The sequence below is a fragment of the Mustelus asterias genome, chromosome 27 (assembly GCF_964213995.1).
Source record: "Mustelus asterias chromosome 27, sMusAst1.hap1.1, whole genome shotgun sequence".
NCBI classification, from domain to species: domain Eukaryota; kingdom Metazoa; phylum Chordata; class Chondrichthyes; order Carcharhiniformes; family Triakidae; genus Mustelus; species Mustelus asterias.
The window spans coordinates 43,505,393-43,521,146 of NC_135827.1; the positions used below are offsets into that span (position 1 = coordinate 43,505,393).

Consider the following 15,754-nt stretch of genomic DNA (forward strand, 5'->3'; position numbering starts at 1 on the left):
GGCTCGAAGGAGCAAAACGTGGAATCGTTGTGGGTGGAGATAAGGAATAGTAGGGGGAGAAAGACACTGGTAGGCGTGGTCTATAGGCCCCCAAATAATAACCTAGAGGTGGGGAGGGCTATAAACAATGGATGCGTGCAAAAGGGGAACGGCAATAACCATGGGGAATTTTAACCTACATATTGATTGGTCGACTCAAATTGGACGTGGAGGGCTTGAGGAAGAGTTCTTGGAATGCTGTCGGGATTGTTTCATTGAACAGTATGTTACAGAACCTACGAGAGAGCGAGCTATCTTGGATCTGGTTCTGTGCAATGAGACAGGTAGGATTAAGGATCTTCTTGTGAAGGATCCTCTTGGGATGAGTGATCATAATATGGTGGAATTTCTGATACAGATGGAGGGTGAGAAAGTAGGGTCCCAAACCAGTGTCCTCTGCTTGAACAGAGGGGAGTACGATAGGATGAGGGTGGAATTGGCTAATGTAGACTGGGCGAGCAGACTGGTAGGTAGGATAGCTGAGGAACAGTGGGGGATTTTTAAGGAGATTTTTTTAAGTACTCAGCAAAAATATATTCCGGTGATAAAGAAGGACTGTAAGAAAAAGGATAACCGGACGTGGATAACGAAGGAAATAAAGGAGAGTATTAAAATAAAATCAGATGCGTACAGAGTGACCAAAAATAGTGGAGAATTAGTGGATTGGGAAAGCTTTAAAGAAAAACAAAGAACGACTAAGAAAGTGATTAAGAAAGGAAAGATAGATTATGAAACTAAACTAGCTCAAAATATAAAAAATGATAGTAAAAGTTTTTACAAGTATATAAAAAGGAATAGAGTGGCTAGAGTGAATGTTGGACCCTTGGAAGATGAGAGGGGGGATTTAATAGTGGAAAACGAGGAAATAGCTGAGACTTTAAATAAGTTCTTTGTGTCGGTCTTCACGGTGGAACACACAAATAGTTTGCCGAGTATTAGAGATCGAGAGTTGGTGGGAGGGGAGGTCCTTAATACAATTACTGTTACTAAGGAGGTGGTGCTTGGTAGACTAATAGGACTGAAGGTAGACAAGTCCCCGGGCCCGGATGGAATGCATCCCAGGGTACTGAAAGAAATGGCTGAGGTAATAGCAGATGCGTTAGTAGTAATTTATCAAAATTCGCTGGACTCTGGGGTAGTGCCGGCTGACTGGAAAACAGCTACTGTTACACCGCTGTTTAAAAAAGGAAGTAGACAAAAGGCGGGTAACTACAGGCCGGTTAGCTTAACGTCCGTAGTTGGGAAGATGCTAGAGTCCATTATTAAAGAGGAAATAACAGAGCACCTGAATAAGAATGGTTCGATCAAGCAGACGCAGCATGGATTCATGAAGGGAAAGTCGTGTTTGACGAATCTACTGGACTTTTATGAAGATGTCACTAGTGCGGTTGACAGAGGGGAACCGGTGGATGTGGTGTTTTTAGGTTTCCAGAAGGCGTTCGATAAGGTGCCTCACAAAAGGTTGCTGCAGAAGATTGGGGTACACGGAGTTAGGGGTAAGGTGTTGGCGTGGATTGGGGATTGGCTATCTAACAGGAAGCAGAGAGTTGGAATAAATGGGTGCTTTTCTGGTTGGCAGTTGGTGACCAGTGGCGTGCCGCAGGGATCGGTGCTGGGGCCTCAATTGTTTACCATTTACATAGATGATCTGGAGGAGGGGACTGAATCTAGGGTATTCAAGTTTGCTGATGACACGAAGGTGAGTGGGAAAGCGAATTGCGTGGAGGACGCGGAAAGTCTGCAGAGAGATTTGGATAGGCTGAGCGAGTGGGCGAGGATCTGGCAGATGGAATATAACGTTAGCAAATGTGAGGTTATCCACTTTGGAAGAAATAATAGTAAATTGGAATATTATTTAAATGGAGAAAAATTACATCGTGCGACTGTGCAGAGGGACCTGGATTTCCTTGTGCACGAATCCCAAAAACTCAGTCTGCAGGTGCAGCAGGTGATCAAGAAGGCGAATGGAATGTTGGCCTTTATCGCAAGGGGGATAGAATATAAAAGCAGGGAGGTCTTGCTGCAACTGTACAAGGCACTGGTGGGGCCGCAACTGGAGTACTGTGTGCAGTTTTGGTCCCCTTATTTGCGAAAGGATATATTGGCCTTGGAGGGAGTGCAGAGAAGGTTCACCAGGTTGATACCGGAGATGAGGGGTGTAGCTTATGAGGAGAGATTAAACAGATTGGGTCTGTACTCGTTGGAGTTTAGAAGGATGAGGGGTGATCTTATAGAGACATATAAGATAATGAAGGGGCTGGATAGGGTAGAGGTGGAGAGATTCTTTCCACTTAGAAGGGAAACCAGAACTAGAGGGCACAGCCTCAAAATAAGGGGGGGGCAGTTCAGAACAGAGTTGAGGGGGAACTTCTTCTCTCAGAGGGTAGTGAATCTCTGGAATTCTCTGCCCATTGAAGTGGTGGAGGCTTCCTTGTTGAATATGTTTAAATCACGGGTAGATAGTTTTCTGATCGATAAGGGAATTAGGAGATATGGGGAGCAGGCGGATAAGTGGAACTGATTCGCTTCAGATCAGCCATGATCTTGTTGAATGGCGGGACAGGCTCGAGGGGCCAGATAGCCTACTCCTGCTCCTATTTCTTATGTTCTTCTTATGTTCTTATATTGTCTTGGTCAAGAAAGAGGGAAAGTGAGCAAGGGAAGCATAGGACTTGATGGAGACAACACTCATTGTTTGATGACCTGCCAACTGCAGCAGGTGTTTCCCTTATTGGATGTACATTTAAGACAGACTCCACAATTCAAGTGGCACAGTGGTTAGCACTGCTGCCTCACAGCGCCAGGGACCCGGCTTGGGTCACTGTCTATGCAGAGGCTGCACATTCTCCCCGTGTCTGCATGGGTTTGCTCCTGGTGCTCCGGTTTCCTCCCACAGTCCGAACAGCGTACTGGTTAGGTGGATTGGTCATTCTAAAATGCCCCATAGTGTTCATGGGATTAGCAGAGTAAATACGTGGGGTGATGGGGATAGGGCGTGGGTGGGACTGTGGTCAGTGCAGACTCGATGGACCGAATGGCCTCCTCCTGCACTGTAGAGATTCTATGATTCTATGATGTTTTATCAACATATTAATGGTAAACGTTTAGTTAAAGAAAAGGTGTGACCTATCAGAGATGAAGGAGGAAACTTGTGTGTCGATGTAGAGGATATGGGAAGGGCTTTAAATGAATATTTTGTCTCTGTGTTTACAAAGGAAAGGGATGATGCAGATTTAGTGTTCCAGCAGGAACACTGTGAGATATTGGACAGGAGAATCATAAAGAGAGAGGATGGACTCAAAGGGTTGGAATCTTTGAAAGTTGATAAGTCGCTAGGGTCAGATGGATTGTTTCCAAGGCTGCTGAAGGAGATCGCGGAGGGTGATCTGAGGATGATTTTCCAATCTTCATTAGATACAGAGGAGGTACCGGAGGACTGGAGAAATACAAACGTAGGTTCATTGTTTAAAAAGGGATCGAAGGAAATACCAAACAATTCCAGGCCAGTTCGTCTTACATCAGTCTTACGTTAGTAGAATCAGTCCTGAGAGATAGGATAAACTGTCACGTAGAGATAGAGTAGGCAGGATAGAATTGTTTCCCTTGTCGGAGAACTATAGAACCATGTGACATTGATTGAAGATATATTGCAGAAGGTGAAGAGGGGACATGAGGAAGAACTTCTTTACGCAGAGGGTGGTGAGTGTCTGGAATTCCCTGCCTGAGTCGGTGGTGGAGGCAGAGACCCTAAACTCTTTTAAAAAGTACCTGGATCTGCACCTTAAGTGCTGTAAGCTACAGGGCTATTCGAAGGAATTAGAATTATTGGGATTAGAAAGGGCACTGGTGTGTCCTTGGGCTGGCATAGACAAGATGGGCTGAATGGCCTCCTTCTATGTTGTAACTTTTCTAAGGTTCTATATTACAGAAAGTCATTCACCATTCCAAAGGGAGCAAGCTTCACATGGCCCTAATCTTCAGGGAAGAGCTTGAGATAATTTCTGAATATAGCTTAGACATGCAACAAGGAATTTATTCATTGAATTGTCATTAAAAGCTGCACATATCACATTTAGTATTCTTCTTCAACAGATTTAATAAGTTCCGAAAAGTATGTTAAATTTTGAGAGATGACATTGTTGAGTGCAACTTAGACAGAAAGAGTAATTATCAAGCATCTTTTTACTGAAGTAGTAACAGGTTAGAAACTTGCTTGCCTCAGCTTGTTGACATGCTAACTTTGTTGAACAGCTTTAGTGACTTGGAAGCCAGTGTCCAGTGGCGTACCACAGGGATCTGTGTTGGGCCCCCTATTATTCGTCATTTATATAAATGACATTGATGACTATGTGGGGAATAGGATTAGTAAGTTTGTGGATGACACAAAGATTGGACGGATGGTTAACAGTGAGGTGGAGTGTCTTGGGCTACAAGAAGATATAGGCGGAATGGTGAAATGGGCGGATAAGTGGCAGATGGAATTTCACGCTGAGAAATGTGAGGCGATCCACCTTGGCAGGAGTAATTTGACAAGGAAGTATTCAATGAACGGTAGGACACTAGGAAGTTCTGTGGAACAAAGGGACCTTGGAGTATGTCCACAGATCTCTGAAAGCAGAACGGCATGTCAGTAGGGTGGTGAAAAAGGCATATGGGACACTTGCCTTTATCAATCGAGGCTTAGATTACAAAAGCAGGGAAGTCACGTTGGAGTTGTAAAGAACTTTGGTGCGGCTAGAATACTGTGTGCAGTTCTGGTGGCCACATTATAGGAAGGATGTGATTGCACTGGAGGGGGTGCAGAGGAGATTCAGCAGGATGCTGCCTGGGATGGATCATTTAAGTAATGAAGAGAGGTTGGATAGGCTTGAGCTGTTTTTGTTGGAGCAGAGAAGACTGAGCCGCGACCTGATTGAGGTGTACAAGATTATGAGGGACATGGACAGGGTGGATAAGGAGCAACTGTTCCCCTTAGTTGAAGGGTCAGTTACGAGGGGACATAGGTTCAAGGTGAGGGGCAGGAGGTTTAGGGGGAATGTGAGGAGAAACCTTTTTACCCAGAGGGTGGTGATGGTCTGGAATGCACTGCCTGGGAGGATGGTGGAGGCGGGTTGCCTCACATCCTTTAAAAAGTATCTGGATGAGCACTTGGCACATCATAACATTCAAGGCTATGGGCCAAGTGTTGGTAAATGAAATTAGGTTGATAGATCAGGTGTTTCTAATGTGTCGGTGCCTCTTCTGCACTGTGTGATTCTGTGATTCTTTGTTAATTTATTTAAGACAAAACATACCTTGTGAAGGATGGACTGTGACACTGAAATGCTGGCATCAATAATAATTGTTGCAATTTTGTCATCTCGAATTTCCTTCAGGATTGGCGTTGAGTCCTGACTTTGATCCAACATTCGGACTGACAAAGTGTCCTTGGAAATGAGAAACTGGCGCAATAGTTTCTCCAAATTCAAAAGGCCTGCAGCAAAATTAGGGAATGAGATTTTTTTTCAGAATAAATCAACATACAGAGCTACATCTAAAATATATCAGAATGGACTCTCTTTCTGAGATTCTTGGAAATAAGTGTTATCTGCAAGATTTTAGTAAAATATAAACCAAGTGTTATGCCTAATCTGTATAAAGCTCTGGTTAGACAACTAGAGTATTGCAACCAATTATATTCACCACACTTTAGGAAGGATGTGAGGTTCCATAAGGAGGTGTAGAGGAGATGTACCAGACTGGTTGTTGGGATGAGGGGTTTGACTAATAGTTCATCTTGGAGATGGTACATTCCGCTGCAACTTTGTGTCAGTGGTGGAGGGAGTGAATGTTGGAAGAGGTGACAATGAAGAGGGCTGGTTTGTCCGGGATAATATTGAACTTCTTCAGTGTTGTTGGAGTTGCACTCATCCAGGCAAGTAGAGAGTATTCCTACTACCTTACCAAGGATGGAGATGATACTCAGGACAGATGAGGAAACTCTGTTCCTAGAAGTGTTCAAAATTGATAAGGAGGAAGTATTGAATAGACTGTCGGTACTGCAAGTTGACAATGCACCGGGACCAGAGGAGATTCACCCAAAGATATTGAAGGAAGTGAGAATGGAAATTGTAGAGGCGCTGGCCATAATCTTCTAGTCTTCTCTCGTTCTCAAGATTAGAGGTTTGGTGACTGTTCTCTTTGAAGAGAGGAAGGCTATGAGGAGATTTGATAGAGATGTTCAAAATCATGAGAGGCTTGGACAGAGTAGATAGAGAAAGACTGTTCCTGCTCGTAAAAAAGATCAAGAACGAGAGGGCACAGATTTCAAATGATTTGCAAAAGCAGCAAATACGATGTGAAAAAAGTATTTTCACACAACAAGTGTTTTGGGTCTGGAATCCACTGTCTGGAAGTATGGTGGAGACAGGTTCAATTGAGACATTCAAGAGGGCATTGGATGATTATGTGAATAGAGACAGGGGTATGGGGAAAAGGCAGGGAAATGACATTAAGTCATGACGCTTGTTCGGTGAGCTGGTGCAGACACAATGGGCCAAATGGCCTCCTTCTACACATAACAATTCTGTGATCTCACTTATGAAGTGTGCCTTATTGATGCCGGACAGACCTTGGGGAGTCAGGGTTTGAGTTACTCACTCAGATCAAGGACAATTAGGGATGGGCAATAAGTGCTGGCCCTGCTAGTGGTGTACACATTCCATAAATAAGTAAACCTGTTCCTTTAGCCATAGTATTTACATGGCTAATTCAATTCAGTTTCAGGTCAATGGTAGCCCTCAGGACCTTGATAATGAGGGATTCAGTGATGGTAATGCCATTGAATGTCAAGGGGAGATGGTTAGATTCTCTCTTAGTGGAGATTGTCATTGTCTGGGAGTTGTCTGACGTGAACATTACTTGGTATTTATCAGCCAAGATATTGTCCATGTCTTGCTACATTTGGAAATGGATTGCTTCAGCATCTAAGGAGTCGCTAATGTTGATGGAACATTGTGCAATCAACAGCAAACATCCCCATTTCTGACTTGGAAGGAAGGTAATTGCTGAAGCAGCTGAAGGTGGCTGGGCTCAGGACACTACTCTAAGAAATTCTTGCAGTGATGTACTGGAACTGAGACAATTGCCCTCCAACCACCGTAGCCATTGTGTCCGTTGTGCCAGGTATGACTGCAACCACCAGAGGTTTTTCCCCCATTGACTCTAGTTTTGCTGGCTTCCTTGTTACCACACTGGGTCAAATGCTACCTTAAAGTCAAGGCAAGTTGTTCTTACCTTACCTCTTGAGCTCAGCTGTCCATGTTTGAACCAAGGCTGCAAGGAGGTCAGAAAATTAATGCCCTTAGCGGAATCCAGACTGAGCATCAGTGAGTAGGTTATTGCGAGGCAAGTATCACTTGATAGCACTGTTGATGACCCCTTCCATTACTTTACTAATGATCGGGAGTAGTCTGACGGGGCAGTAATTGGCTGGGTTGGATTAATCCTGCTTCTTGTGTGCAGGACACACCTGGGCAATTTCCCACATTGCCAGGTAGATGGCAGCGTTGTGGCTGTACTGGAACAACTTGACTAGGGGCATGGCAGTTCTGGAGCATAAATCTTGCGTACTATTGCTGGAATATTGTCAGGGCCCATAGCCTTTGCACTATCCAGTGCCTTCAGCTGCTTCTTGTTATAGAAACATAGAAAATAGGTGCAGGAGTAGGCCATTCGGCCCTTTGAGCCTGCACCACAATTCAATGATCAATCATGGTTGATCATACACTTTCAGTATCCCACTCCTGCTTTCTCTCCATACCCCTTGATCCCTTTAGCCACAAGGGCCAAGTCCAGCTCCCTCTTGAATACATCTATCAAACTGGCCCCAGCAGCTTTCTGTAGTAGAGAATTCCACAGGTTCACAACTCTCTGAGTGAAGAAGTTCTTCCTCATCTTAGTCCTGAATGGCTTACCCCTTATTCTTAAACTGTGACTCCTAGTTCTGGACTTCCCCAACATCGGGAATATTCTTCCCGCGTCAAGCCTGTCCAATCCCATCAGGATTTTATATGTTTCTATGAGATCCCCTTTCATTCTTCTGAATGCCAGTGAGTACAAGTCCAGTCGATCCAGTCTTTCGTCATATGTCAGTCCTGCCATTCCGGGAATCAGTCTGATGAACCTTCGCTGGACTCCCTCAATAGCAAGAATGTCCTTCCTCAGACTAGGAGACCAAAACTGCACACAATACTCAAGGTGTGGCCTCACCAAGGCCCTGTATAACTGCAGCAAGATGTCCCTACTCCTATTCTCAAATCCGCTTGCTAAGAAGGCTAGCATGCCATTAGCTTTCAAAGAACAAAGAAAGTTACAGCACAGGAACAGGCCCTTCAGCCCTCCAAGCCTGCACCGACCATGCTGCCTGACTTAACTAAACCCTCTACTCTTCCGGGGACCATATCCCTCTTTTCCCATCCTATTCATGTACTTGTCAAGACGCCCCTTAAAAATCACTACCGTATCCGCTTCCACTACCTCCCCCGGCAACGAGTTCCAGGCACCCACTACTCACTGTGTAAAAAATCTGCCTCGTACATCTCCTTTAAACCTTGTCCCTCGCACCTTAAACCTGTGCCCCCTAGTAATTGACCTTCCACCCTGGGAAAAAGCTTCTGACTATCCACTCTGTCCATGCCTCTCATAATCTTGTAGACTTCTATCAGGTCTCCCCTCAACCTCCGTCGCTCCAGTGAGAACAAACCAAGTTTCTCCAACCTCTCCTCATAGCTAATGCCCTCCATACCAGGCAACATCTTGGTAAATCTTTTCTGTACCCTCTCCAAAGCCTCCACATCCTTCTGGCAGTGTGGCGACCAGAATTGAACACTATATTCCAAGTGCAGCCTAACTAAGGTTCTATAAAGCTGCAACATGACTTGCCAATTTTTAAACTCAATACCCCGGCCGATGAAGGCAAGCATGCCTTCTTGACTACCTTCTCCACCTGCATTGCCATTTTCAGTGACCTGTGTACCTGTATAGCCAGATCCCTTTGCCTATCAATAATCTTAAGCGTTCTGCCATTTACTGTATATTTCCTATCTGTATTAGAACTTCCAAAATGCATTACCTCACATTTGTCCGGATTAAACTCCATCTGCCATCTCTCCGCCCAAGTCTCCAACTGATCTATATCCTGCTGTATCCTCTGATGGTCCTCATCGCTATCCGCAAATCCACTAACCTTTGTGTCGTCCGCAAACTTACTAATCAATCCAGTTACATTTTCCTCCAAATCATTTATATATATTACAAACAGCAAAGGTCCCAGCACTGATCCCTGAGGAACACCACTTGTCACAGTCCTCCATTCAGAAATGCACCCTTCCACTGCTACCCTCTGTCTTTTTTGACCGAGTCAATTTTGTATCCACCTTGCCAGCTCACCTCTGATCCCATGCGACATCACCTTCTGCACCAGTCTGCCATGAGGGACCTTGTCAAAGGCCTTACTGACATCCATGTAGACAACATCCACTGCCCTACCCTCATCAATCATCTTCGTCACTTCCTCGGAAAACTCGATCAAGTTCGTGAGACACGACCTCCCCTTCACAAAACCATGTTGCCTCTCACTAATACGTCCATTTATTTCCAAGTGGGAATAAAGCCTGTCTCGAAGAATCCTCTCCAATAATTTCCCTACCACTGATGTCAGGCTCACTGGCCTGTAATTACCTAGATTATTCTTGCTACCCTTCTTAAACAAAGGAACAACATTGGCTATTCGCCAATCCTCTGGGACCTTCCCTGTTGCCAGTGAGGATACAAAGATTTATTTCAAGGCCCCAGCAATTTCCTCCCTTGCCTCTCTCAGTATTCTGGGGTATATCCCATCAGGCCCTGGGGACTTGTCTACCTTAATGTTTCTCAAGAACCCCAATACCTCCTCCTTTTTGATCTCAACATGACTCAAACTATCTACACACCCTTTCCCAGACTCATCATCCACCAAGTCCTTCTCTTTGGTGAATACTGACGCAAAGTACTCATTTAATACCTCGCCCATTTCCTCTGGCTCCACACATAGATTCCCTCCCTTGTCCTTGAGTGGGCCAACCCTCTCCCTGGCTACCCTCTTGCTCTTTATATATGTATAAAAAGCCTTGGGATTTTCCTTAATCCTTCTGGCCAATGCTTTCTCATGACCCCTTTTAGCCCTCCGTACTCCTTTCTTAAGTTTCTTTCTACTTTCCTTGTATTACACACTTGCTTCGTGTGTTCCCAGCCTCCTTGCTTTGACAAATGTTTCCTTTTTCTCTTTGACTAGGCTCTCAATATCTCTCGTTATCCAAGGTTCCCAAAACTTGCCATACTTATCCTTCCTCCTTACAGGAATGTGCCGGTCCTGAATCCCTATCAACTTACACTTGAAAGCTTCCCAAATGCCAGATGTTGATTTGCCCTCAAACATCTGCCCCCAACCTACATTCTTCAGTTCCTGCCTAATATTGTTCTAATTAGCCTTTCCCCAATTTAGCACCTTAACTTGAGGACTACACTTATCTTTATCCATCAGTATCTTAAAGCTTACTGAATTGTGGTCACTGTTCCTGAACTGCTCCCCTACTGAAACATCGACCACCTGGCCAGGCGCATTCCCCAATACCAGGTCCAGTATGGCCCCTTCCCTAGTTGGACTATCTACATACTGTTTCAAGAAGCCCCCGGATGCTCCTTACAAACTCTGCCCCATCCACGCCCCTCGCACTAAGTGAGTCCCAGTCAATATAGGGGAAATTAAAATCTCCCACCACAACAACCCTGTTACTTTTACACTTTGCCAAAATCTGCCTACATATCTGTTCCTCTGTCTCCCGCTGGCAGTTGGGTGGCCTATAGTAAACCCCCAACATTGTGACTACACCTTTCCTATTCCTGAGCTCTACCCATATTGCCTCGCTGTATGAGCCCTCCGAGGTGTCCTCCTGGAGTACAGCTGTGATATTCTCCTTAACCAGTAGTGCAACTCCCCACTCCTTTTACATCCCCCTCTATCCCACCTGAAACATCTGTATCCTGGAATGTTAAGCTGCCAATCCTGTCCTTCCCTTAACTAAGTCTCTGTAATTCCTAGTAGTTCCTAATACCAATCCAAGCGCTAAATTCATCTGCTTTACCTGTTACACTTCTTGCATTGAAACAAATGCACTTCAGTCCACCACACCCTCTCTGATTAGCAATCCCACCCTGCCTGTTCTTTCTCTGAGTCTTACTGGCCCTACTCTCTGCTTCCCCTTCAGCTAATTCACCTTTGCTTTGGTTCCCACCCCCCTGCCAAACTAGTTTAAATCCTCCCCGTGTGACACTAGCAAACCTCCCGGCCAGAATATTTGTGCCCCTCCAGTTTAGATGCAACCCGTCCTTCTTGTACAGGTCCCATCAGCCCTGGACCCAATGGTCCAGATATCTGAAACCCTCCCTCCTACACAGCTGTTTAGCCACGTGTTGAGCTGCACTATCTTCCTATTCCTAGCCTCACTAGCACGTGGCACAGGGAGTAATCCTGAGATTACAACCTTGGAGGTCCTGCTTTTTAACTTTCTACCTAACTCCCTAAACTGCTGCTGCAGGACCTCATCACTCTTCCTGCCTATGTCGTTAGTACCAATATGTACCACGACCTCCTCACCGCCTGCTGTACCTGCATGCCAACCTTAAGCGACTGTTCCACCATGACACCCAGGTCGTGTTGCACTTCCCCTTTTCCTAAACTGCTACCATTCAGATAATAATCTTCCTTCCTGGTTTTGCCATCAAAGAGGATAATCTCACATTTATCACATTTATTATATTGCATTTGCCAAGTATTTGCCCACTTTCCTGTCCAAATCACCCTGCAGCCTCTTAGCATCCTCCTCACAGCACACACTGCCACCTAGCTTAGTGTTATCTGCAAATTTGAAGATATTGCATTTAATTCCTTCGTCCAAATCATTAATGTATATTGTGAATAGCTGGGGTCCCAGCACTGAACCCTGCGGTACTCCACTAGTCATTGCCTGCCACTCTGAAAAGGACCCGTTTATTCCCACTCTCTGCTTCCTGTCTGCCACCCAGTTCTCTATCCACATCATTACCCCCAATACCATGAGCTTTAACCTTGCTCACTAATTTCTTGTGTGCGACCTTGTCAAAAGCCTTTTAAAATCCAGATACACGACATCCACTGGTTCACCCTTGTCCACTCTACTGGTCACATCCTTAAAAAATTCCAGAAGATTTGTCAAGCACGATTTCCCTTTAGTGAATCCATGCTGACATGGACCAATCCTGTCACTGCTTTCCAAATGCTCAGTTATTACATCCTTAATAATTGACTCCAGCATTTTCCCCATCACCGATGTCAGGCTAACCGGTTTATAATTCCTTGCATTCTCTCTCCCTCCTTTTTTAAAAAGTGGGGTTACATTAGCTCCCCTCCAAATGGAACTCTTCTAGAGTCTATAGAATGCTGGAAAATGATCACCAATGCATCCACTATTTCTAAGGTCACTTCCTTGAGTACTCTGGGATGCAGAGCATCAGGCCCTGGGGTCCTATTGGGTTTTAATCCCAGCAATTTCCCCAATACAATTTCCTGACTAATAAGGATTTCCTTCAGTTCCTCCTTCATGCTAGACCCTCTGTCCCTAGTATTTCTGGAAGGTTATTTGCGTCCTCCTTAGTGAAGACAGATCCAAAGTATTTGTTCAGCTGGTCTGCCATCTCTTTGTTGCCCGTTATGAATTCACCTGATTCTAACTTTAAGGAACCTACATTTGACTTCTTTAGTCTTCATTTGTCTTCATCAATCTTTTTCTCTTCACGTATCTATAGAAGTTTTTGCAGTCAGTTTTTATGTTTTGCTGCTTTTTCTGACCAATTTATATGCCTCCTCTTGGCTTTAACACTATTCCTGATTTCCCCTGTTATGATGTGGAGATGCCGGCGTTGGACTGGGGTAAGCACAGTAAGAAGTCTCACAACACCAGGTTAAAGTCCAACAGGTTTATTTGGTAGCAAATACCATAAGCTTTCGGAGCAGAGCTCCTTCGTCAGATGGATCTGTTTGAGAACAGATATCCACTCCATCTGACGAAGGAGCTCTGCTCCGAAAGCTTATGGTATTTGCTACCAAATAAACCTGTTGGACTTTAACCTGGTGTTGTGAGACTTCTTACTGTGCTTCCCCTGTTAGCCATGGATGAGCCACTTTCCCCGTTTTACTCTTACACCAGACAGGGATGTACAGTTGTTGAAGTTCATCCATGTGTTCTTTAAATGTCTGCCATTGCCTATCCACTGTCAACCTCTTAAGTATCCTTTACCAGCTTATCCTAGCCGATGTATGTCTCATACCATCAAAGTTAGCTTTCCTCAAATTCAGGACCCTAGTCTCAGACTTAACTGTGTCACTCTCTACCTTAATGATGAATTCTACCATATTATGGTCACTCTTCCCCGAAGGATTTCGCACCACAAGGTTGCTAATTAAACCTCTCTCATTACATAATACCCAGTCTAGGATGGCCTGCTCTCGAGTTGGTTCCACAACATATTGGTTGAGAAAACTGTCCTTTACACATTCCAGGAAATCCTCCTCCATCACATTGCTACCAGTTTGGTGAAACAGAGAAACTAGAAGCAGGAGTAGGCCATTTGGCCCTTCGAGCCTGCTCTGCCATTTATTTTGACCAAATTAAATATCCTGATCCCCCTTCCCCCAATATCCCTCGATCCCTTTAGCCCCAAGAACTATATAGAACATAGAACATAGAAAGCCACAGCACAAACAGGCCCTTCGGCCCACAAGTTGCGCTGATCATATCCCTACCTCTAGGCCTATCTATAGCCCTCAATCCCATTAAATCCCATGTACTCATCCAGAAGTCTCTTAAAAGACCCCAACGAGTTTGCCTCCACCACCACCGACGTCAGCCGATTCCACTCACCCACCACCCTCTGAGTGAAAAACTTACCCCTGACATCTCCTCTGTACCTACCCCCCAGCACCTTAAACCTGTGTCCTCTCGTAGCAACCATTTCAGCCCTTGGAAATAGCCTCTGAGAGTCTACCCTATCCAGACCTCTCAACATCTTGTAAACCTCTATCAGGTCACCTCTCATCCTTCGTCTCTCCAGGGAGAAGAGACCAAGCTCCCTCAACCTATCCTCATAAGGCATGCCCCCCAATCCAGGCAACATCCTTGTAAATCTCCTCTGCACCCTTTCAATGGCTTCAACATCTTTCCTGTAATGAGGTGACCAGAACTGCGCGCAGTACTCCAAGTGGGGTCTAACCAGGGTCCTATAAAGCTGCAGCATTATCTCCCGACTCCTAAACTCAATCCCTCGATTAAATCAGACAATGTTTTGACCTCAACTACTTTCTGTGCTAGTGAATTCCACACATTCACCATGTCTCCGTAATGGTCACAACAGCTTTGCTCCTTATCCTCAAACTATGAACCCTAGTTCTGGACTCCCCCACCATTGGGATCATTCTTTCTGAATCTGCCCTGTCTAACCCTGTTAGAACTTTCTAAGTTTGTATGAGATCCCCTCTCACTCTTCTAAACTCCAGTAAATATAATCCTAACCGACTTAGTCTCTCCTCATATGACAGACCTGCCATTCCAGGAATCAGCCTGGTAAACCTTTACTGTACTCCCTCTATAGCAAGGACATCCTTCCTCAGGTAAGGACACCAAAACTGCACACAATATTCCAGATGTGGTCTATACAATTGTAGCAAAACATTCCTATCCCTATACTCAAATCCTCTCACTATGAAGGCCAACATACCATTTGCCAAATAAAAGCGAATTACTGCGGATGCTGGAATCTGAAACCAAAAGAGAAAATGCTGGAAAATCTCAGCAGGTCTGGCAGCATCTGTAAGGAGAGAAAAGAGCTGATGTTTTGAGTCCAGATGACCCTTTGCGCTTATTTTCAGGGACTGATGCATGGGAACCCAAGGTCTCGTTGAGTAGCCACCTCTCTCAATTTACACCCATTCAAGAAATAATCTGTCTTCCTATTATTGCTATCAAAGTGGATAACCTCACGTTTATCCAAATTACACTGCATCTGGCATGCAGGTTCCCATACACTCAGCCTGTCCAAATCACGCTGAAGCATCTCTGCATCCTCCTCACAGCTCACCCTCCCACCCAACTTTGTATCATCTGCAAATTTGGAGATATTACATTCAGTTCTCGCTTCCAAATCATTCATATTAATCATTAATTGAGCCCAATCATTGTGCTGATGGGAGTGACTATTGACATCGAGTGAATCGAATTGGCTTTAGACTGATATCTGTGTCGGAAGTCAGTGTTGAGGGTAGTGAGGTATTGGGGAAGGTATCAAGGTCAAAGGTGGGTACCAGTAGACAGGAAGGTGGGTTGAAGTGTGTCTACTTCAATGCAAGGAGCATCCGGGACAAGGTAGATGAACTTAGGACGTGGATTGGTACTTGGGACTACGATGTTGTGGCCATTACGGAGACATGGGTAGAACAAGGACAGGAATGGTTGTTGGACGTTCCGGGGTATAGATGTTTCAGTAAGTGTAGGGAAGCTGGTAAAAGAGGTGGAGGAGTAGCATTGTTAATCAAGGATAGTTTAACGGCTGCGGAAAGACACTTCGAGGGGGATCTGCACACTGAGGTAATATGGGCTGAGGTTAG

General features: G+C 44.9%; 1 protein-coding gene across 1 annotated transcript in view; it reads right to left on the bottom strand.

Moving 5' to 3' along the window:
• LOC144480013 (glutamate receptor ionotropic, kainate 4-like) overlaps nucleotides 1-15,754 on the bottom strand; it is a 289,723-nt gene that overhangs the window by 201,230 nt on the left and 72,739 nt on the right. Inside the window, exon 5 of the mRNA XM_078199163.1 lies at nucleotides 5,334-5,512. Coding sequence (XP_078055289.1) covers nucleotides 5,334-5,512 — 179 coding nt within the window. The remainder of the gene's footprint in view (nucleotides 1-5,333; nucleotides 5,513-15,754) is intronic.